Source organism: Caenorhabditis elegans, chromosome III, assembly GCF_000002985.6.
Source record: "Caenorhabditis elegans chromosome III".
Lineage (NCBI taxonomy): Eukaryota > Metazoa > Nematoda > Chromadorea > Rhabditida > Rhabditidae > Caenorhabditis > Caenorhabditis elegans.
The window spans coordinates 12,107,667-12,130,403 of NC_003281.10; the positions used below are offsets into that span (position 1 = coordinate 12,107,667).

General features: G+C 34.0%; 3 protein-coding genes and 3 non-coding genes across 8 annotated transcripts; 3 read left to right on the plus strand and 3 right to left on the minus strand.

Moving 5' to 3' along the window:
* The first annotated feature begins 107 nt into the window (after window positions 1–107).
* Window positions 108–5,802, plus strand: lonp-2 (Lon protease homolog 2, peroxisomal). Its single transcript, NM_067176.5, has 11 exons — window positions 108–219; window positions 561–805; window positions 1,120–1,370; window positions 1,904–2,050; window positions 2,107–2,340; window positions 2,394–2,491; window positions 3,484–3,838; window positions 3,889–3,994; window positions 4,883–5,170; window positions 5,228–5,526; window positions 5,577–5,802. The coding sequence occupies exons 1-11, from the start codon at window positions 119–121 to the stop codon at window positions 5,772–5,774; spliced, it is 2,322 nt and encodes a 773-aa protein (NP_499577.1). The 5' UTR covers window positions 108–118; the 3' UTR covers window positions 5,775–5,802.
* A 1,096-nt stretch (window positions 5,803–6,898) lies between these two features.
* On the minus strand, window positions 6,899–10,815 carry lron-12 (eLRR (extracellular Leucine-Rich Repeat) ONly). The gene is made up of 6 exons (NM_001379945.3): window positions 10,612–10,815; window positions 10,061–10,266; window positions 9,470–9,686; window positions 9,272–9,415; window positions 8,442–8,717; window positions 6,899–7,243 (listed from the first exon to the last, which is right to left on the minus strand). Exons 1-6 carry the CDS (start codon window positions 10,747–10,749, stop codon window positions 7,028–7,030), a joined length of 1,197 nt encoding a protein of 398 aa, NP_001366666.1. The 5' UTR covers window positions 10,750–10,815; the 3' UTR covers window positions 6,899–7,027.
* On the plus strand, window positions 8,993–9,069 carry Y75B8A.51. The gene has a single exon (NR_052783.1). It is a non-coding gene; the product is annotated as an Unclassified non-coding RNA Y75B8A.51 (non-coding RNA).
* Window positions 10,816–11,342: 527 nt separating the features above from the next.
* Window positions 11,343–11,363, plus strand: 21ur-14349. The gene has a single exon (NR_052784.1).
* A 3,708-nt stretch (window positions 11,364–15,071) lies between these two features.
* Window positions 15,072–22,677, minus strand: Y75B8A.6 (CXXC-type domain-containing protein; the record flags this gene model as incomplete). 3 transcript variants are annotated; one of them, NM_001379948.2, is made up of 7 exons in its annotated part: window positions 15,072–16,687; window positions 17,305–17,526; window positions 17,890–18,230; window positions 19,242–19,339; window positions 19,391–19,535; window positions 21,362–21,424; window positions 22,480–22,677. In NM_001379948.2, 7 exons carry the CDS (start codon window positions 22,671–22,673, stop codon window positions 16,407–16,409), a joined length of 1,344 nt encoding a protein of 447 aa, NP_001368600.1. The 3 variants fall into 3 exon arrangements, with proteins under 3 accessions (NP_001368600.1, NP_001368601.1, NP_001368602.1); NM_001379947.1 differs by having other exon boundaries at window positions 16,407–16,687; window positions 21,362–21,421; window positions 22,480–22,673; NM_001379946.2 differs by lacking the exon at window positions 21,362–21,424 and having other exon boundaries at window positions 16,407–16,687; window positions 22,480–22,673.
* Window positions 15,534–15,590, minus strand: Y75B8A.62. The gene has a single exon (NR_101862.1). It is a non-coding gene; the product is annotated as an Unclassified non-coding RNA Y75B8A.62 (non-coding RNA).
* Window positions 22,678–22,737: the final 60 nt, after the last annotated feature.

Here is a 22,737-nt window from a genome sequence, read left to right on the forward strand (position 1 = left end):
TATTGTCTGTTCTTTATAATCACTGCGTCTTTGTTTTTCATCTTCCCTTTCTTTTTTATTTTTGGTATACTTTTTTTGCAAATATTTAAAATTCTAATTTTATTCAGTTTTGCCCGAAATGAAAATTGAAGAAAATATGGAACTGCCTGTGATTCTTGTTACAAGCGGAGTTTTACTGCCAGGCGCAAGCCTTAAAATACCTATCAGGTCGAAATTAAAGTGAGTTTTTTTCATTGCTATTGTACTTTTTAAAAAGATTTTTAATGATCATAAAAAAACCAAATTTCATAGCAAAACTTTTCAAAAAAAAATTTGTAATTTTTTTAATTTACTGTCAAAAAGTGGCAATTACCTAAAAAACCAATATTTTTTTGAAAATTTGGCAATTTGCCAAAACTTTATCTGGAAGTTTAAATAATCTAAAATATTTTGGAGTCGTTTTACATAGATCATTGTCGTAATCCTCACCTGCGCTACTCCACTTTTTTTTTTGGATTTTTTTAAATTTTAAATTATTTCTATAAATTAAGCCGATTTAAAAAATTATCTTTTTTATCCAGCATTCAAACAATTGAGAAGTACCTGACACGTAGTTCCAATGACAACTACGTAGTAATAGCCTACAAAGTGTCAACTGATAAAGTATACGAAGTCGCTACAATCGCATACGTTGAAAAGTTATTTGGATGGACGTTCAACTCAACAGTTCACTACTCGCTGGATGTGATCGGATTGCACCGTGCAAATATTGACAAGTTGTCTCTTCCGACATGCATTGTTTCGAAAGTTGTTGATTTGAACGAAGGTAACGGGAGTTTTTGAAGCTTTTAGGAGGATTTTTGTGATTGTTATAGTTTGTTTATTGCTAAAAATATTTTAAAGGTAGAGTAGCGTCAGTGTTGAAATTCTAAAAACCACTCTTATGGTACCAAAATCAAGGGTGCGCGGCGACCGGAAATTTCCGGCAAACTGCCGGCAATTCAGGCAATTGCTGGTTTTGGAAATTTCCGGCAATCGGCAATTCCGGCAATTGCCGAAATTGCCGGAATTGCCGATTGCCGGACCATTTTCAAATCTAAATTGTATTTTAGAAATTGAAAAAATTGTAAAATTTTATAGCCATCTCCAATCAGAATGCAATTGAAAAACTTGTTACTGGCGCCAAAATCATTGCCTCAAACTCGTTGACCGATAAATTTTCACGAGAAATTTACTCACTAATCGATGAAAAGGAATATGGAAAGTTGGCAGATCTCTGTGTCTCGCAAATGAAATTCTTGGGATTCATGCAATTATTAGAGTTTCTTGGTGCAAATGGAACTGATGCAAGAGTTGAAATGTGCATAAAATGGATGAATGAGAAGAAGGATGTGAGTTGATAATTTTTGAAAATGTGCAAAAAATCTTATAAACATTTATATTTTAATTTAGTTTTGACACACCAATAAGGTCAGTTTAGCCCTAGACGAGCGGCGGAGCTTACCCATAAGTTTCGATCTGAAAATATTTCAAAAAAAAATTAATTTTTTCTACGATTTTTATTCCTTAAGTTTGTTTTAATTACTTGTGTTAAATTACCTCAAAAGCTCATATATTTAAAAATTTGGCACTTTGCAAAAACTTTATAAGCGTGTTTAGAAAAAATCCCCACTGGCGCTTCTCCATTTTTAAGTGAAATTTTCTCAAATAGAATCCATAGAATCCATGTTGTAAAAAATGTTGAAATCGTTTTGATCAGATTTTTTGAAAATACAATTTTTTTCAAAATGTCCTTTCTTAAAAGTTTTGTTCACTGGTTTCACTAAAAAAAACTTACCTAAAGTACGGACAAAAACACCTTAAAAATAATTCGAATTTTCAGTAATTTCCTCATAAATATAACATCTTGATAATTGATTTACAGGCAAATACTCTCAAACTAAAAGTGCCAAACTCTTTGGAAGCAAGTTTTCCAGTTGATGGAAAGAAGAGAAAAATTCCAAATGTTAAAAATCAGGTGGAGCAGTTGGAGGAGAAGCTCAATGCAATTGAATTTTCTGATGAAGTTTCGGTATTTTTTTTCTACATCAAGAAACATAAAGTTTCTAATACACAGCTAATTTTCAGGATCGTGTGTACTCGGAGCTCCATCGTTTGAAAAGCATGAACGCCCAACAAAGTGAATATAATATTTTAATGAATTGGTTGGAACTTGTATCATCTCTCCCATGGAACACGTCAACTATTGATGATATTGAGCTCCACAAAGCTCGAACTATTCTCACAGAATCCCATGAAGCAATGGATGATGTTAAGGAACGAGTTCTTGAACATTTGGCTGTTTGTAAAATGAATAACTCGGTTGGCAACCAACTATATATGCACTTCAAGTTAAGACTATTATCGTATTTCAGGTAAAAGGAATGATTTTATGCTTTACCGGACCACCTGGAATCGGAAAAACTAGTATCGCAAAGGCAATCGCTGAGTCGATGGGAAGGAAGTTTCAGAGGTTTGTGGAAAATTAATTTTACGCCATTTTCATACTTATCGAAAATATTTCCAGTCTGCCCATAGTTTGGCAGTGCAGGGGTACTGTAGGAGTTCAAATAGGGGTACTGTAGTAGTACTGTAGGGAACTGTAGGGTTACTGTAGGAGTACTGCAGTGGTACTGTAGGGGTACTATAGGGGTACTGCAGGGTATTGTAGGAGAACTGTGAAGTACTGTAGTAGTGGTAGTGTAGTGGTTCTGTAGGAGTGCTGTGGAAGTAATGTAGGGGTAATGTAGGACTACTGTAAGGGTACTTTAAGAGTATTGTAAGAGTACTGTAGAATTACTGTAGTGTTAGAAAAAAATACAGGTTTTGTTGTCGAAGAGATAATAAATTCTGGTTGACGAGGGATACGGTCGGAGTACTGTAGTAGTACTGTAGGGGTACAGTAAGAGTTTTGTAGAATTATTGTAGTTTAAGAAAAAAAAAAGTTCTGAAGGAATGTTGAGTTGATGTTAGTGGATGAATACGGTTGGGGTACTGTACTAATGCTCTAGGGTTACTGTAAGAGCACTGTAGTTTAGAAATAATATTTTTAATGGGGTAATGGTTTGCGGTTAGTGGGGAATATGGTCGGAGTACTGTAGTAGTACTGCAGGGGTACTGTAAGAGAACTACTGTAGAATTATCGTAATTCTCGAAAACAAAATGAGGTTTTGTCTTTATAATAATTTGGGGTTAGTGGATGGATACGGTTGGAGTATTTTAGAAGTACTGTAGGGTTACTGTAGTTTTAGAAAATAATGTTTTCTGGAGGGATATGTCCGGGATACTGTATTGATACTGTAGGGTTAGTGTAAAAGCACTGTAGGATTACTGTAGTTAACGATAGTTGTGGTATTTTAATTTTGGTGGGAAATTCAAACTTTATAGGAAACACTTTGGCGGGAGTTACCCCTCTCTTTGATTTAGAAATTTTTTTTTCTCCAAACCTTAGTTATCATATTTTAGAGTCTCCCTCGGCGGGATTCGCGATGAAAGTGACATACGTGGACATAGGCGTACCTACGTTGCAGCAATGCCTGGAAGAATAATTGAGGCTCTGAAAACCTGTAAAACAAATAATCCAGTCTTCTTGTTGGATGAAGTTGACAAGTTGTATTCTGGTAATCAAGGAAGCCCGTCGGCTGCACTTTTAGAGTTATTGGATCCAGAACAGAATTCTACGTTCCATGATCATTATCTGAATATTCCATTTGATGTGTCGAAAATCATGTTCATAGCGACAGCGAATGATATTGATCGTCTGGAACCTGCGTTGAGAGATCGGTTGGAAATTATTGAAATGAGTGGATATTCATTAAAGGTACAAACAGTTATAAAGTGTTATTGCCGTTTAAAATTATTAATTTCCAGGAAAAAGTGAAAATTTGCGAGAACCACTTGCTGACCCGTCAATTGACAAAACATTGCATTAGCCATGATTATGTGAAATTGGAGCGACAAGCAATTGTAGCAATGAGTAAGTATTTAGAATTCGCATTGCTTTAAAAGTTTCAAAATTTTCATATTTGAAAATTTATCAAAACTTACGTTTGATCTACGCATATCATCGAAAAATGCGGGAGAAGAGACGCAGACTTCTCAACTGGTTTCCGCATTTTTTGTAGATCAAACCGTTATGGGACAGCCTTTCACCACGTGAAAACTTATAATTTTACTTAATGGGGAAACTATTGTAAATTGTAGTGGAGCCTATGAATACAAAAAAAAATCGATGAAAGTGGCTGAGTTTGAATTTCGCGCGGAAAAGATTTTAAGCGGGAATTCACATTTATTATAGTTTTTGTATGGTGTATGGTCAGAAAATTCGCGGTTTTTTTTTTATTTTAAAGAATTTTCAAAAATTTTCTAGGTTTACATAATATCCCAAATTTGAAAAGAATGTGTTGTTAAGTATTGAAATAAGTATCAAATTTAAATGTAGGCGCCAAAACGCCTGCCTGCCTGACCTAAAGGCGACATCTACCTGCCAATTTTTTTTACTTTTTACAAGGGGTTCTGGCCTTCCTTATTGAATGTTTCGCGCTCCATTGACAATCGCCCGCCGGACAACGCGTGGGAAAGTTTTGGTTTCACAACTAAAATCGAGCCGCGACGCGACACGCAACGCACCGTAAATCTACCCCAGATATGGCCGAGCCAAAATGGCCTAGTTCGGCAAACTCTTCCATTTCAGTTTATGAGAGAAGCCAGAAATCCGTGTCAGAATGAGCAAAATGAGAAAGTTAGAAATTTAAGAATGCACGCCAAAATACAAAAAAAATAGGCGAGAGGCAGGCAGGCACCAGGCCCTGAAACAGCGCCTGGCTACCATGAGGGGCTACCTAACTTTTTTTTCATCTTTCAGTCGAAGAATATACTATGGAAGCAGGAGTCCGCCAACTTGAACGAAACGTTGGTGCCATTTGTCGCAACGTGGCTCTTCGTTTGGCAGAAGCTCTCAACTCCGATCCAGGTGCAGATGTTCTCCCAGTCATGGAACTTCCCATACAAATATCAGCATCCAATATTCACAAAATCTTGAAAAATAAACATATGAAACGAGTGAAAATTGTGGAGAAAATGAGGCCATTACCAGCGGGAGTATGCTTTGGATTGAGTGTCACGACGATTGGAGGAAGGGTTATGCCAATTGGTAGGTTTTAGAAAAAGGTTTTTGAAACTTTGATTAAGAAAATTTTAAAAATTTGAGAAGCATCAAAATCCAAAGGAACCGGTAAAATAGTAACAACTGGGCATCTTGGAAAAGTGCTAAAAGAGAGCATACTCGTGGCAAAAGGATGGTTGAGCGCAAATTCTGAGCGCCTGGGGCTTGGAACACTGGAAGATCAAGATATTCACGTTCATCTTCCAGCAGGTGCGGTGAATAAAGATGGGCCATCTGCTGGAACAGGATTAGCGTGTGCTCTTGTTAGTTTAGCAACGAATATTCCACTGAGAAGTGATGCAGCAGTTACTGGTGAAATATCATTGACGGGTCATGTGTTACCGGTCAGTTGAATGATTATAGATCAAGAAAAATATTAATTTATTAATTTTAGATTGGAGGCGTCAAAGAAAAGGTGTTGGCTGCCCAACGAGAAGGTCTTCGTCGTGTAGTTCTACCAAAATCCAACGAAGAAGAATATTTGAAAATGGATGAAGATATTCGACTAGAAATGGATGTTGTGCTAGCTGAAACCATTGAAGATGTCATTGGAGCAATGATGGATAAATCACCAGTTCTTGCGAAATTGTAAATAATTTTGATAAATCGTTTTTATAAATAATTATTTATGTAACATACTATTTTTAACCACTTATATTTTCAGGACCGTATAGGATAATTCAATTATTTAAATCAAAAGTTTCTATAGAAATGTAGAAAAATGTTAGTTATATCTGAAAATGATATTGAACTTCTTTAAAAGCTTGAAAAATTCCTTAAATTGAGTCAGAAAATTGCCGTGGGAAGTTGAAATTTAAGGCATTTTTCAAGCTTTTTAACAAAATTAAATATTATTTTTAGAACCTACAATTCTATAACAATTTTAGATCTAAAAAGTTGGATTTATATATTACTGATTTAGAATGCTCTTGCTCTAAATGGAAAATAATTGTTTATTTTATTATTTTCTTTTGGTGTTTTCCCCACAAAAGACCGCCCAATGTTCAGTTCTAATGTAGCACTTCAGAAAATCAAAACATATCTCTCTCTCTCTCTCTCTCTCTCTCTCTCTTCTCACTTTGTGTTGCCGACATTCGTACCAAGCTGGCAGCAACCATGTCTGCCAAAGGACACCTATCAAGTATTAGGAAACCCCGCTGAAAACCGACTGGATACGCAAGATTGGCAGTGAGTTTTTTTTTGTGGAAATCGTTAAATTCACTACAATGGTGACCGATTATGATAGTAAAAAATTCATTAAATTTTTATAAATTTTATATGATTTTTTGAAATTTGGAAAAATCTCAGTTTTTGCCACTTTTGGACTTTGAATAAAAATGGTCCAAAATTTAAAAAAATGTAAATTTTGATTCTGATATTTGGCCATCATTGCCCTATTGATGTTTTTTAGGCAAACGAACGAGAACGCGCTCGCTTGCGTGAAAATTTCACGGTGAAATCAATGAGGCTTTCAGAAATTTGATGCAAATTTTGCCATGGGAGCAAAGCAAAGGTATTCCGACAAGGCATCAAATTCTTGTCAAAGCGATTTTGTAAGTTATTGATATCCGTTTTCTGAAAACCAAGTAATATAATATTTTCAGACATATCAAAAATCTCTACGATTTGCTTAGTTAGCGCAATGATTGAAAAAAAACAATTTTTTTAAAATTTTCATCCTTACCTTACTACTTTCAATACCACTTTATTTTAGAAAAAATAACAAAAAATTTATTTCAGATATGTATAGCAATGTGAATATATTTTGCAGAAATGTTTAAAAACATTCAAAACTTAAGCTCTCTGATTGAGATCATAGTTTCCAAAAAAAGTACTATCAAAATTCTATATTCTAAATACAAAAAACCGTACCGAGAAATACCATACAAGTGATAAAAAATAGAAATTTACAATAGAAGAAGAAGAAAAAGAAGAGATTGATGGAAGATGATTCGTTTTTCTTGAAATTTCTTGTGATGGATTGAGACATTTTGCTTTGATAAATGAACGAATCGAGCGGAATGATGCAGTTGTACTACAGAAGTTGATGTCAGACATCTCCTGAAAATTATTTGATACTGGAATCAGGGGCGGGTGGGAATTGCCGTTTGGCAAAATCGGCAAATCGGCAAATTGCCGGTTCGCCGAATTTGCCGAAAATGAGAATTTCTTGAAAGGGTGTTTTGCCAAAAAAAAAGTCTCAAAATACCGAAAACCGATACAAATTATAGAATTCGAAATTTTTTAAAAATAATTTTTTTGATTTTGCAAATAAACTGGTGCATTTGAGATGTTTTTTGTGGGGGGGGGGGGTGAGGATTTATTTAAAAATGTTATTCATCTATTTCTTTGGTTTAATGATTTTAAACATGATTTTTCATTTCTGGGCGTTTTCCACTAATTTACTTTTCTGCGGAAAAATATCTGAAAATTTGAAGAAAAACAATTTCCAATTTTATATCACAAAACGAAAGAAACCAATTATTATAGCTGGAAAATGTTAAAATTAGGTAATTAAAAATTGGGAGTTCAAAAAGAACTTTTAAATTTTTTTTTGCAAATTTCAAAAAAATTATTTACAAAATTAGAAAAATGTTACACTTTTTACGTTTCAAACAATTTTTGATTTTTTTTTAATTTTAAAGGACTAACTTTTTAAAAAGTGGCAATATTCAGTTTTTGCCAATTATTTTGATAGTTGTTGACCGAAAAAAATTGTCCTTAGAATTTTGTGATCTACTTATGTTTTGAACATCAAAATTCAAACCAGAGGTGGGCGGCAAACAATTTTTTTAACGATATTTTTTCCGGCAAGTGGGCAAATCGGCAAACTGCCGGAATGAAAAATTTCTGGCAAAGCGGCAAAATCCGGCATTTCGCCGATTTGCCGAATTTGCCGGAAAGCGGCAGCTGCCGGAAATTTTCTGCGAATTGTGATTTTGCAGTTTTTCTGGAAATTTCAGAATTTCAATTTTAATCGGCAAAATTGTATGAATATTCCTACATCTATTTTGAAAAATTAGCCAATTCTATGAAAATATCTAAAAAAGACGGGCAAAACAAATTTCAAAAAGGCACAGTTTAAAAAAAAAGGATTAATTCGAACATGCCCCATTTTAATAGTTTTCTCAAAACCGGCAAAAACTCAGAAATTTCCACTATTTTTAAAAATGTTTAAAAATGTTTTTGAAAAGTTATACTATGATGTTTGGTCATTTTAAAGCTACACAAGTGGTTTTTAATCATATAAAATCCTTACCTCAACACTAGTCATCCATTTCATCCCACAACTACACTCCAATGTATTCTCTTCTATTCTTGTTTTAAGTGCTCTTGACATAATTGATTCAGATGTATCCAAGTCTCCGATTGTATTTCTCAATATTTTAAGTTCTCCCAGATTCTCAACATTGGCAAATGCTCGTGCAGAAATTGTTCCAAGTTGGCAGGCGTGTAGTTCAATTACTTGGATCGTTGTTAGGCCGGAAAATGCATCGGGTGCTATAGAAGGAACTTTGCTGTGTTCTATCAGAAGCTGCAAATTTTATGATTAAATTTTTTTTTAATTGAATAAAACTCAGCTTGTTAATGAAAATTTCAAATTAATTTTCAAATTAATTTTTTAAACAATTTTTCTAATTTTTTTGGCTAAATTCAAAAGGTATTTTAGTTTTCTCTCTTATTCGAATTTAAAATTTTCAGAAAAAATTCAATAACTATCCTAAAATAGATAATTTTCAAATTATCGATATTTCTTAGCGAATTCTGAAAAATTATTTCAGGCCCAATTCTTTAGATGCGGTTGAATTTTTAGGCTTACACTTAGGCTTAGACTTGGACTTAGTTTTAGTCTTAGGCTCAGGCTTAGGCTTAGGCTTAGGCTTAGACGGGGGAGGTGACAAAACATTTTCAGATAATTTTTCTAGTTTCTTCGAATTCTCCGAAAAACGTCGCAAAATGTCAAAACTTGGGAATTCATATGCGCGGGAATTCAAATTTTTTTTTGCAAAATTGAAAAAAAAGCCATTTTTTAAATTTATTATTAAAAAAAATTTTGAGACAATCTTCTCAAAAATCACAAAAACTTACATGAGATGTATGTGACAAGGTGCTAAATGTGCTCGGTGGAATGTCGAACTGAGAGTTTTTAAAGTGAACCACGTGGAAACGCGTCGAATTTGTGAATATCTCGGGCTCAATGAGCACAACTCCGGAAACAGTGAGAAAATCGAGCTGAAAAATTTAATATTTTTAGTTTTTAATTTTAAACAAAAAAAATCTACAAACCTGATTGATATTTGCAAAACAGTGCCTAGAAAGAGCCAATTCTTCTCCAGAAATTGTCAGCTCTCGAATATTTTGTGCATTTCGGAATGTGTGCCCGTCGATTCGATGAATCGGAGTTTTTTCGAAAATTATCTTGAGACCCATTTGATTTTGAATTCCACTGAATGCGTTCTTCTGGAGTTCTGTTAATCCGGGGCAGGTGGTGAATTTTATTAGTCTGAAAACATACAATTGTTTAGCGGAATGTGAATTAGGCAATTGCTGTCAAATTTTTTCCGGCAAATTTTTTCCGGCATAACGGAAAATCGGCAAATCGGTTTGCAGGAAATTTTCAATTTCGGCAATTTGCCGATTTGCAGGAAATTTTCAATTCCTGCAATTTGCCGATTTGCAAGAAATTTTCAGAGCATTTCGGAATGTTCGAAGCATAGTTAAAATATGCGAAAAAATTCAGGAATTGTCATTTTTTGACCGAAAATTCGAAAAAGTGTTGAAAATTGTTTCTATGATTTCTCAGGTTTGCCCATTTTATATGTAAGTTTATAAATTTTTCTTATGAATTTATTATTTTTGAAATATCAATTTATTTACCTAATCTTCTTCAGCCCCTTAAATGCCAATTTCTCAATTGTTCCAAGATTCGGATTATTCTCAAATTCAATTTGCATCAACTTTTCCATTTTTCGAAACGAATTTTTCTCAATTGTTCGGACAGAAGAGTTTCTGATGACGAGGCTTTCATATCCAGACGGAAGCCTGTCAGGTAGAGTTACAACTTGTTGCCCTTCACATGTCACCTGAAAATATATCAGTCTTGTCACTCAATCATTATTTGAGAAGGTTTTTGAAATTTGAAATTTGAGCAAGCTAAAAAATTTGAAATTAGAGAGTTTAAGATCTATTTTTTGAGACTAAGTCAAGTATAGGTTTTCCGTGTAGGCGTTAAAACGCCTGCCTGCCTGCTTGACCTTTAGGCGACCTCCGCCTGCCTCTCGCCTTAATACGCGCCTTAACTTGATCTTCATCAAACTTATAGAAATGAGAATTTGAAATTTGAAAATTCACGTCAAAACGCAGAAAAAAAGGGAAAAGGCCAGCGTCAGGCGGGCAGGTTTCAGGCAGGCGCCAGGCCTTCAATTTACCTGTTGCTTGTCCTCATCGCATTGGCATCCCATCGGACAAGTGTCTCGGAGGGCATTTGAATATTTCAAAAAATGAAATAAAATCAATAGTTTCCAAATAAAAATGTTGAATTTTTGCACATCGGAAAAAAGATTCATTTGAGTATTATTCGAATGAATAGCATTAACACGTCGTTCCTAACAACAAAATCATCAGAGATCAATCTGAAAAAAAGTACATTTTTTAGATTTAAAAAAAAACCACGAAAAAAAATTCAAAAAAGCAGGTTTCAGGCAGGCGTCAGGCCCTGACATCGCACCTGGAAGCCCTTCCTTACACATTTAATGAGGTGACTCCAATGACTTGTCACTCAAATAATGAGCATGTTTACTCAAATGAGCATGTGTCACTCAAATAATGAGCATGTTTACGGGGGGGGGGGGGGGGGGACACCAACAAGTTGTGTGTTCCGAGCTCGTAAAAAATGAGCACAACAAGTTTTTTAGTTTTTGAAAAAAAATGACTAGATGATGATGGGGGCATAGATGGAATCAACACAAACAACATTAGTTTTAAGTTTTAAAATGTTATAATATGACTCATGATTTGATTGGATTAGAAAGGGAGAGGAAATGAGTTAAGATTTTCAGAGCCACTTTTTAAAAAAAAATTCCAGTTTGTTTTTGCAATGGTAGTTTCTAAAAGTTTCAAAAAAGTGTTTTAAACAGCTCTGAAACGTTAAAAATTTTATTTCGGAAACAAGAGAAATAAGTTGGGAAATTCAAACTTTATGCGAAAAAATTTTGGCGGAAAGTTAAAAATTTCTGCGAATTTTTTTTGGCGGGAAATTCAAATTTTCTGTGAAAAATTTTTTGGAAGGAGATTCAAATTTTCTGAGAAAAATATATTGGCACGAAATTCAAACTTTCTGATTGTGAGAAAATAATTATTGGCAGGGAATTCAAATTTTCTGCGACAAAACATTTTGGCGGGAAATTCAAATTTTCTGAGAAAAAAGTTTTTTGGCGGGAAATTCAAATTTTCTGAGAAAAAATATGTTGGCGAGAAATTCAAAATTTCTAAAAAATAATTTAGCGGGAAATTCAAAAATTCTGAGAAAAATTTTGGCGGGAAATCCAAATTTTCTGAAACTATGTTTTCAGGGAAATTCAAAATTTCTAAAAAATAATTTAGCGGGAAATTCAAAAATTCTGAAACTATGTTTTCAGGGAAGTTCAAATTTTTGGGAGAACACTTTGGCTGAAAATTCAAATTTTCTGAGAAATTTTTTTGGCGGAAAAAAACACGAAATACACGAAAAAAAAAAAAATCAGATCGAAAAACAAAATGTTTTTGCCTAAAAATTTTAATTTTTTAGTGAACCAGAATAAATTTAAACTTTTGATTTTCAGAGGAAATTTTCCAATTGTCATTTAAATTTCGTAAATCTCAAATCAAAACAATAAAACACATGGACCACCCAACAAGTGACAGAGCGGCACACGTCTAATGTCAAAAGGGTGTTTGAAAAGTGGATTGATATCAGAACGAAGAGAAATGATAAACTAACATGTGTGCACTGACACTGAACACTTTATCTCTATCTTTCTCACTCGATCCTCCTTATCACACAATATTTTTATAAAATGTGGAATTCTATCTGAAGATCGGATACTTGAAGGTGTAAAGCGATATGGCCTGGGCTCGCGGAGCTCATCAAGAGTGAAATCGGAAGGGGTGGAGTCTAGAAGTCACTTAATTATCTCTTTGCCTCCGGCGATATTCTGAATATATATTCGAGAAAATTGAATTTGAAGAAAGCGTATTGTGATGGGGGAAATTACCGAAAAATGAGTTTGTAAGAAAAAAGTTTAGTCCAAAGTTGAGAGTTTTTAAAAACAAATAGAGAGGTTTGAGTCAGGGGTGGAAATTGCCATTCGGCAAATCGGCAAATTGCCGATTTGCCGATTTGCCGATTGCCGGATATCAATTTCCCGGAAATTTTTAGAGAGCTTTTTTAGAAGACGGAAACACTAACCTAAAACAGGGGTGGGCGGCAATGGCAATTCGGTAAATGTTTTTCCGGCAAATTCGGCAATTCGGCAAGTTGCCGGTTTGCCAATTTGCCGGAACTTTTTGAAAGGTTTTTTATTAGACGGAAACACTATAAACTGTGCCGTTTTGAAATTTTTATCCCGTTTTCTTTAGACATTTTCATAGAATTTTCTTACTTTTCAAAATAGATGTAGAAACATTCATGGGATGCGTACATTTTTGCCGATTAAAATTGAAATTGTGAAATTTCCAACAAAAAAATGTGCAAAACCACAATTTGCCGAAAATTTCAAATCGGCAACTTGCCGGTTTTGCCGATTGGCAGTTGCCGGAAAAATCGTTTACCCCTAAATTGAATATAATTTTTTTCCAAAATGATCTTATTTTTCATAAATATAATTTTCGCGTAATATTTAAATTCAGTTGATTTCGGTTTTAAAACTAAATTTGAAAATTAAAAAAAAATAAAATAAAAAACTTTCGATTTTTCGAAAAAATTTATACTATTTTTCTCGGTAGAACTTAAAATTATGACGTCAACCCTGTTGATGAACCTGAAATTTGCAAGTGACGTCATACACTTCATACGTTTATTTGCCGCTTTTTACAGAGATCAAAAGAGAGTACAGTTCGAAATTTCTTTAAACTAAATAAAATAGACACCGAATATACCTGTTTGAATTTTTTAAATTTTCTAATTTTTTTTTTTGATATTTCAAACGGCCTACATAAAAAAAATTTAAAAACTAAAAAAATAAAAAATAATAATGTGAAAAAATATGTTTTAAATTTTTTGTAATTACCTAAGATAGAACTCTTAGGATATATTTTGTCTCAAGAAATTTCTAAAATTTTACTGTAAATCTAGAAAATTGGCATATCCCTCGGCAGTTGCCTGAGGCAACATTCTCATTAAAGACGTATCTTTGAGTAATATGAAAAAGCATAAGTGAAGAAGTCTTGGAAAAAGTATCATGTTTCATAGATATATATATTTCTTAGAGAAAGAGATGCACACAGAAACAACAACAAAAAATAATATGAAATTGAGAGAAAATCGTTGAATCAGGGATGGACGGGGACACCTGTCGGCGAAGTCCAATGGATTTATGAGCTGCTCACGGAGCACACGAAGAAGAGCACAAATGACTCTTTGAAATATGTTGATGTTGTAGAGGCAAAATCCTAGGGATTCTGAATAGAGACCTTTTTTCATTAAAAAAAAGGGAAATCGAACATTAGGAATTTTGGATATTTAACTATAAATACCCAAAAAAATTTGAATTTCCCGCTAAATATTTCCCGGATTTCAGACTTCCCTCATGAATTGAAATGGAAGAGTTTGCCGAATCAGGCCGTTTTGATTTGGCCATATCTGGGGTAGAATTACGGCGCGTTGCGTGTCGTGTCGCGGCTCTGTTTTAGTTGTAAAACTAAATGAATTTGTCCGTGTGGAGTACCACGACACTTTCCCACGCGTTGTCCGGCAGGCGATTGTCAATGGAGCGCGAAAAATTCAATGAGGAAGGCCAGAACCCCGTGATATTTTTCTCAGAAAAGTTGAATTTCCAGCCAAAAATTTTTTTCTCAGAAAATTTGAACTTCCCGCCAAAAATTTTTCATCAGAAAGTTTTAGTTTCCCGCCAAAATTTTTCTTAGAAAATTTGAATTTCCCGCCAATTTTTTTTGTGAGAAAATATGAATTTCCCGCTAAATATTTTTCTTATAAAATTTGAATTTCCCGTCAAAATTGTTTTCTCAAAAAATTCGAATTTCCCTCTAAATTTTTTTGTGAGAAAATATGAATTTCCCGCTAAATATTTTTCTTATAAAATTTTAGTTTCCCGCCACAAACTTTTTCTCCGAAAATTTGAATTTCCCGCCAAAATTTTTCTTAGAAAATTTGAATTTCCCGCCAAATTTTCTTGTGAGAAAAAATGAATTTCCCGCTAAATATTTTTCTTATAAAATTTGAATTTCCCGGCAAAATTGTTTTATCAAAAAATTCGAATTTCCCTCCAAATTTTTTTGTGAGAAAATTTGAATTTCCCGCCAAAATGTTTTTTTTTCAGAAAATTTTGATTTCTCGCAATTAAAAAATATTCTTTTAAAAAAAAGTTTTTTGAAACTCGTGCTGAAAACCTTTTTTTAAACTTACGCAAAGCTACAGTAATTCAAATTTTTTACTGTGCGTCGCGTGTCGCGTCGCGGTCAACTCTAATTTTCCAAGTTTGCTCTGAAAATTTAGGGACCTTTTTCTACACAAATTTAAAAGTTCAGAGGTTTTTTTCTGAAAATCTTTGCAAAATTGGTCTGAAAAATGACTAGCACTAAACGATTTAGTAGGTATCTATTCAAAAAAAAGTTACTGTAAAAAGCCGAGCCAATGTTTCCCCTGCCATAACCTGTTTGATAACGTAAAATAAAATTTCAATATTTATATGTCAAATTCAATTAATATTATTAGTTATTATATATATATGTTTTTTGAAAAATCTGTTTGTGCATAGTAATAAAAACAACAAAAAAATGAGAGACAAAAAAGAGAGATAATAAAGCGAAAGAAACGAATTTTTGGGAGTGATTTGATGAGTGTGGGGGAGCCTAGGGATGCCTAGGGGTTTAAGCTTAACCTATTATGAGAATTAAAAAATATTACAAAATGTAGGAAAATTGCACAAAGAAGAATTTTGGTGAGAGAGAGAGAGAGAGAAAGAGAGAGAGACAATACACACGGATCCCTGAACAGAATGTATGTTTGCTGGAGAGAAAAACGGTTCCTAGAAAAAAGAAAAAAATTTTAAAAAATGGAAAAAATGGGAAAAATCACAGATTGTTATGGGGGCTTTATGCTTTTTTGTTAGTGTTGTGTCAAATAAATAAGGAAAATGTTGAAATGAGAGAAAGAAAAAAAGAGAAGAGGAGAAGAAAAGGACTCAGTTTTCAATACTTCCTAACTAGATTCCTCCTCCTCTTCTTCTTTTTTTTTCTTTTTAAATTGCAACTTTTTCAATGGGGTGAAGAACAATAAATAAGTAAAAAAATAGGAAAATTAAAAGGTTTTGTAAGGCACTGTGTTGTACTGGAAGTTTTTAGAAAACTGGTTGCGGAAATGCTGGGAAATTTTTGGGGTTTTGGGAATTTTTTGTGAGCTGAAATTGCTACTCCAACGTTTATTTTTTGCAGAGTTTCAATAATAGAATATCCGACGACGTTCCAAAATTTTCTAAAAATTTTCCAGAAGGCTCTAGAACATTCCAGAATTTTTTCGAATTTTCCAGAAGGTTCTAGAACATTCCAGAATTTTTTCGAATTTTCCAGATAGTCCTAGAACATTCCAGAATTTTCTAAAATTTTCCAGAAGGCTCTAGAACATTCCAGAATTTTCCAAAAAATTTTTTTAGCTTTTTGAAGCCATTAAAATGATCAAAAAAATTGAGGAAGCTTTTAAAAAAAAAAGTATTTTTTTCTGAATTTTTTGAAAATTTTAGAAAAAACCACCAAAATGTAACCTTTTTGAAAAATTAAATAGAAAATTTTTCTGAATTTTTTTTCCAAAATTTCACATATATGTACCTCTAAAAAAATCTGCAAAAAGCCCTACTTTTGCGCAAAAAAAACCCAAAAATTAAAACTTTCCCAACATTTCAAAAAAAAATTCAAAAAAGCCAAAGATATCACAATTCGAGACGTGTCACAATCAGGATGAGATAATAAATTTCCGACAATAAAAAAAAACGTAAAATTTTTCAGCTAAAAACTATAACTGCTGGAGCACAACTTGTCCCTTCATATCCTGTGCATAACTTGGCGGTACAAATGGATCACCATTATGCTCAAAGTCCAGCTCAAATTTTGACGGATAAAATGGATCAGCCTGGCCTTGGACTGCTTGCACAAATGATGTTGGAATAAGGTATGGGATGTCAAGGCCATGTTGCGGCATATGAGTCATTTGTCCTTGTGGAAGAGGAATTGGAGCCGGAGCTGTGATTACTTGTGGTGGAGCTTGAACCATTAACCGAGCATGAACACTTAGGTCTGAAATTAAAATGGTTTTTTGATAAAATCAAAGCTTTTTTAAAAACATTGCAGAAAACCGAAAATGATCAACATTCTAATGTTAAAAAATCGGTTAAAAAATATTTTTCGCAATTCTACAAAATGTCATGTCGCACCATGTTTAAAAATATTGCATTAGGCTTATGATTAAGCTTAGGCTTAGGCTTAGGGTTCGGCTTCAGCTTAGGGTTAGGCTTCAGCTAAAGTTTATGCTTAGGCTTGGACTTAGGCTTAGTCTTAGGTTTAGGCTTAGACTTAGGCTTAGGCTTAGGTATGGACCTAGACTTAGGCTTAGGCATAGGCTTAGGCATAGGCGTGGCGTCAGTGGCGAGCGTTAGCTCGGCGGGGCTAAGTAGATCATATAGGCAATACGAAAAAATTCAAAAATTCAAAAAGGACAGTCCAAAAGTGAGTGATTCATGTTTTAGATACAATCTTGAATTTTCAATATTTGAAACATAAGTAGATCATAGAATTCGAATGAAAGTTCTGTTTTGCCACTTCCAAAAAGTGGCAAAATCTGAGTAATTGCCACTTTTTGACGCAAAATTCAAAAAAATTTCAAAATTTTTAAAAGTTTAACTGTAAAAACCCACCTGGATACGGTGCTGGCTGGAAAATCATTCTCTGTTGTTGCTGTTGAAGCTGCTGTTGCTGCTGCTGCTGTTGTTGCTGATGTTGTTCCAAATTTTCTACATTTACATCTGTTTTAATCTGATGAGCTACTCCATTTTGTTGTTGAGGTGGTGTCTGTTGTTGCTGTTGCTGTGAAACTCCATTACGAGGGGGTGATGGTCCTTGTGAATGGGACGAGTTTGCTGGAAAAAAGTTTATCTTTGGAATTTTGTAAGATGGGAACTTGATGTCAGGGTTTTGTACAAAATGTAGTTTTTTTTTGGGTTTTCAAAAACTTCCAAAAAAACTATGGGGTTATCCAGAGGATTAAAAATCCATTTTTACCATTTTTACCCTATCCAAATGGGGTAAAAAATGAATTTTTTACCCCATTTGGATAGGGTAAAAAAATGGTTTTTTATCCATTTGGATAACCCCATTATAGATGAAAACTATGTTTTTCTTCACAAAATTTCTAATTCATTTTGAAAAACTTTACTTCGACGTTTGTAAATTTTAGCACTCTCAACGTTAGCATAGTTTTTTTTTTATTTCTTAAAACTCACAATTAGGTCTCTGTTGATGTTGTTGAACCTGTTGCTGAGGCGTCTGTGGTTGGGGGATCTGCTGCTGTGGTGGTGCTTGCATTTGCATCTGCTGCATCATTTGTGGTGGTGGACCCGTCATATATTGAACTCGTTTCACATCAAAATGCATTTGGGATTGTTGCTGTTGCTGTTGTTGAGATATCACTGGATTTATCAACTCATAACTCCTTTTCGGAGCTCGTTGAACGAAATCTGCTGGATTCTGAGACATTAATGATGGCACACACTCTATGCTTTGGGCATTGTTGCAACGTTTCTTGGCGCACATTGCTCCGGGGATGTGTCGGTTTTCGAAAAACCTGGAGATTTTTAATTAAGTTATATTTTTTATTAATATTATAGAAGACGAAAACGTTTGTTTTTCTTTGAAAAAAAAATCCAGTTTTATAAATGACTTCCGTACATTTTTTTTAAACAATGTGTCCAGTTTTTCGATTTAAAAAAAATCAAAAAATTTCGGATTTTTCATTTCTCAGAGAAAATATTTGTTCGATTCTTAGAAATTCCAGTTTTTTCACGGATTTCTGGTTTCCCTTATAAATTAAAATGGAAGAGTTTCCCGAACTAGGCCATTTCAGCTCGGCCATATCTACGGCGCGTTGCGTGTCGCGTCGCGGCTCGGTTGTAAAACTAAATGTATTTGTCCGTGTGGAGCACACGACTTTCCCACGCGTTGTGCGGCGGGCGATTGTCAATGGAGCGCGAAAAAATCAATGAGGAAGGCCAGAACCCCGTGAATATATTAAATAAAAATACTATAGGTTTTCAAAAAACTACAAAAATTTGTCATGAAAAATCACCAAGACTTTTCAAAAAAGTACCGAAATTCCTAAATAGATTACAAAAAGTTTCCAAAAAAACTATCGAAAATTATTTTAAAAATTCTGAAATGTTTTTAACCAATTTAACTTAAATTTTTCCAAAAAAAATTAAAAACAAAGCTAACGAAAAATTTCAAAACAAATTACAGAGAATTTCTTTAAAAGTGCCAAAATTTTTTTCAAAAAATTTCAAAGTGTTCCAAAAAGTTAAAAAAAAATTTGAAATGAAATTACCAACAAAAAAAAGACAAAACGATTTCAAAATTTTACCGAACATTTTCAAAAAAAAATATCGAAAATTAAAAATTAAAAAATTTGAAAAAGTTTTTGAAATTTTACCAAAATTATTTTACAAAATTTTTTTAAACCGAAATTTTACAAAAAAATACAGAAATTTTCTAAAAATTACTGAAAATTTATTAATACATTCAAAAAGTTTTCAAAAAAAATTACCAACGTTGTTTTTTTTTTTAAAAACCAAAAACGAACCTTTTATCCAAACATACTAAACAAATTTGGCAGTCTTGCATTCGACAATCCTCACATGCATTACAACCGACACGAGCTTTGAATGTTGGAGCATCTCTCTAAAAAATGCACAATTTCAATAATTTACTTTCAAAAAATTATTTCTCCACCTGCAATCGATTCTCAAGTACTCTTAAACATCTTCTCTCTATACAACTCTGTTTCTTAACACCAGGACCTCCAAACTGTGGTGAATCCTGACAATATGTGCACTGACCACATGGCTTACACTGGCAACCACGACACACTCCACATCTGGAAATGTTTCTGAATATTACTGAAAATTGATGATGGTGCAAGATGGAGGGGAGCAGCAGCAAATTATTAGAGCAGTGATTGATGTAGAGACAAACTGTGTGTGTGTGTGTGTGAGGGGGGTCTTGTAGGACCCTACATGTGCCAACCCACTAGGTACTCTGTTCTCTCTGTGTAAGGTTTTTTGGTTTTTTTTTATGTGTTGAGAAGTTCCATTGCAAACTATTATGAAAAGTCAAAAATATTATTCATGCATTTTTGTAATTTTTTAAAAAATCATTTGAACGAAGCAGCGCCATTTTGAAACTTTTCAAAACAAATTTTGTAACATTTATTATTGTTAGTTAAAAATTGGCAATTACTGAATTTTTGCCACTTCTTGAAAATAAAAAACTATAGCCCTACAATTTTTTTTGCCGGCAAATCTGGCAAATCAGCAAATTGCCGGTTTGACGATTTGCCGGAAATGTTCATTTGCGGCAATTTGCCGTTTTGCCGGAAGTTTTCAGAAGGATTTTTTATAAGACGGAAACAATTAAAACTTTGCCTTTTTGAAAATTTTCCCCGTTTTCTTTAGATATTTTCATAGAATTAGCTTAATTTTTCTAAATAAATGTAAGAAAATTTATAGGATGCGTACAATTTTGCCCATTATAATTGAAATTCAGAACTTTTCAACACAAAAATGAGCAAAAAACACAATTTGCCGGAAATTTTTAATTCAGGCAATTTGCCGGTTTGCTGATTTGCCGGAGATTTTCAATTCCGTCAATTTGCCAATTTGCCGGAAATTTTCAATTTCGGCAATTTGCCGATTTGCCGAAAAAATTTGTTTGCCACTTATTTCTGGATTGAATATCAATATTTTAAACATAAATAGACCATAAAATTCCAAAACAAAAGTGGCAAAAAAATTTGAAACAAAATTAAATTTTTTTTATTTTTTGAAATGTTTTACAATAATATTTGGACATTTTAGCACTATAAAAATGGCGCTACTCCACCTTTAAACTACATTTCCAAAAAAAAACACGAATTTTCAATTCCCGTGTAAGTTACAAAACTGTAAAACTACAGTAGCCAGTCACATGCGGTTAAAGTATAGAGAAGCAGAGATTTCATGCATTTGGTTAGATGTGTGATGGTGTACGTGCTACAGTAACCCATTTTTTTCCAAAAATTTTTGGTTGGCACAGATTTTGGAAATATCTTCCGGAGACATGCTTATTACACATTTGCAAAAAATGCGGGTCTCGAAATGACCGAAACTTCACAGCTACAGTACCCGTACTTAATTTGGGATTTGAAAATCGGGGAATTTATTAAAAGTTTAATATGGTTTTATAATGACCAAATATCATAATAACAAATATTTAATTTAAAAAAAAAAATTTTTCTAGTCAAAAAGTTTTATGTTTTTTGGGTTTCTCCTGTTTTTGGACTCAAAAAAAAAATTCCAAAACTTTTTGAAAATTTGTACTATGATATTTGGGGGTCCTTTTTAGCACAATTGGACTTCAAAAAATTAGAAAAGAACCTTTGTAAATAATTTTTTTTAATCATATAACCATATTCTAGATTCCCAGTGAGACCTTTTGCATGATAACTGTCATAAAAAGTGTAGTTGACATATCAGGTGAGAATTGAATAACCTAGGCGTCTATTAGATCCTTATCTTTATCTTGGTCAAGGTTTTTGGGGGATTTTTGATCGAACTACAACGAAATTGGGTACTATCGGGGTGAAAGAGGTGCAAAATAATTAATTTATTTGAAATATTAATTGCTGAAACATAAAACAGAAATAAAAAGAAGTTGTGGACTCACCTGCGCGATGTCGTCGACCTATGCGAGGACATTTCCCTAGTGGATTGCGGACAAGAAGCTCTACTAACAAATTACACACTTATGAAGAGTCGGATTATATTGGATGGAGGTGGGTGTTCGGGGGGTCACTTTTAGAGGAGCTTAGAGGAGTATCAACCTTTTTTTGAATGAAAAATTACAGTACTAGATACTGTATTTTTGCTTTTGGACTTGCATACCCATTTATCTATTTTGACGGCTTGTCTTGAATTTTAGCAAAAAAATTTTAATGTCAAAATGTAGGGAAATATTTTTCACGTATTTTCTCAATTGCCAATTTTTCGATAAAACCAAAAATAACTGAGATATCAGATCTTGAGCAATCGGAATGCTAGTCTAATAGGAAAAATATGGGAACTTGAAACCAGGTATGTGCGGCAATCGAATTTTCGGCAACTTCGGGAATTGCCGGAAATACCGAAATTTCCGAAAATTTTCAAAATCGCCAAGTGCCGGAATTGTCGCTTTCCGGAAATTCCCAAAACCGGCAAGTGCCGGAATTGCCAACTGCCTGAAATTGCCAAAACCGGCAATGGCCGAAATTGCCAATTGCCGGAAATTTCCAAAACCGGCAAGTGCCGGAATTGCCGAAATCGCCGAAAATTTCCAAAACTGGCAATTGCCGAAATTGCCAATCGCCGAAAATTTCCATAACCTGCAATTGCCGAAATTGCAAAAATTGCTGAAAATTTCCAAAATCGCCAAGTGCCGAAATTGCCGAAAATTTCCAAAACCGGCAATTGTCGAAAACTTAAAAAACCAACAAGTGCCGAAGTTCCCGATTGAAGATAACTTCCAAAACCGGCAAAAGTGCCGAAATTGTCGAAATTACCGAAAATTTCCAAAACCGACAATTGCCGAAATTACCGAAGTTGCCGAAAATTTCCAAAACCGGCAAGTGATGAAATTGTCGAAACTGACAAAAAATTCAAAAAACCGGCAAGTGCCGATATTTTCGAAATTGCCGGAAATTTCTAAAACCGATAAGTGCCGAAATTGCCGAAATTGCCGATTGCCAGAAAGTTGATAACCATCTCCCAAAAAAAAGTGACCCCCCTACACACCCGCCACACACTTACCTTTGTGATCGATTCATGCTCGACGGTACTGGAGGTGTAGCCGAAGCGGCCTGAAGGGGCGGCGCCTGACTGTTTTGTGACGATGAACCGTGGGCGAAAACTGCCACGTGGTGAGGCAGGGGATGGTGCATTTGGAGCATTTGAGGTGGGGGCGGGCCCCCGTTCATTGGAGCACCCATATGCATCATGTTCATTTCCCCCTGCAAAAATAGTATACGTTGATTGAAAATTGTTTGAAAAATTACGAAAAGGGAATAA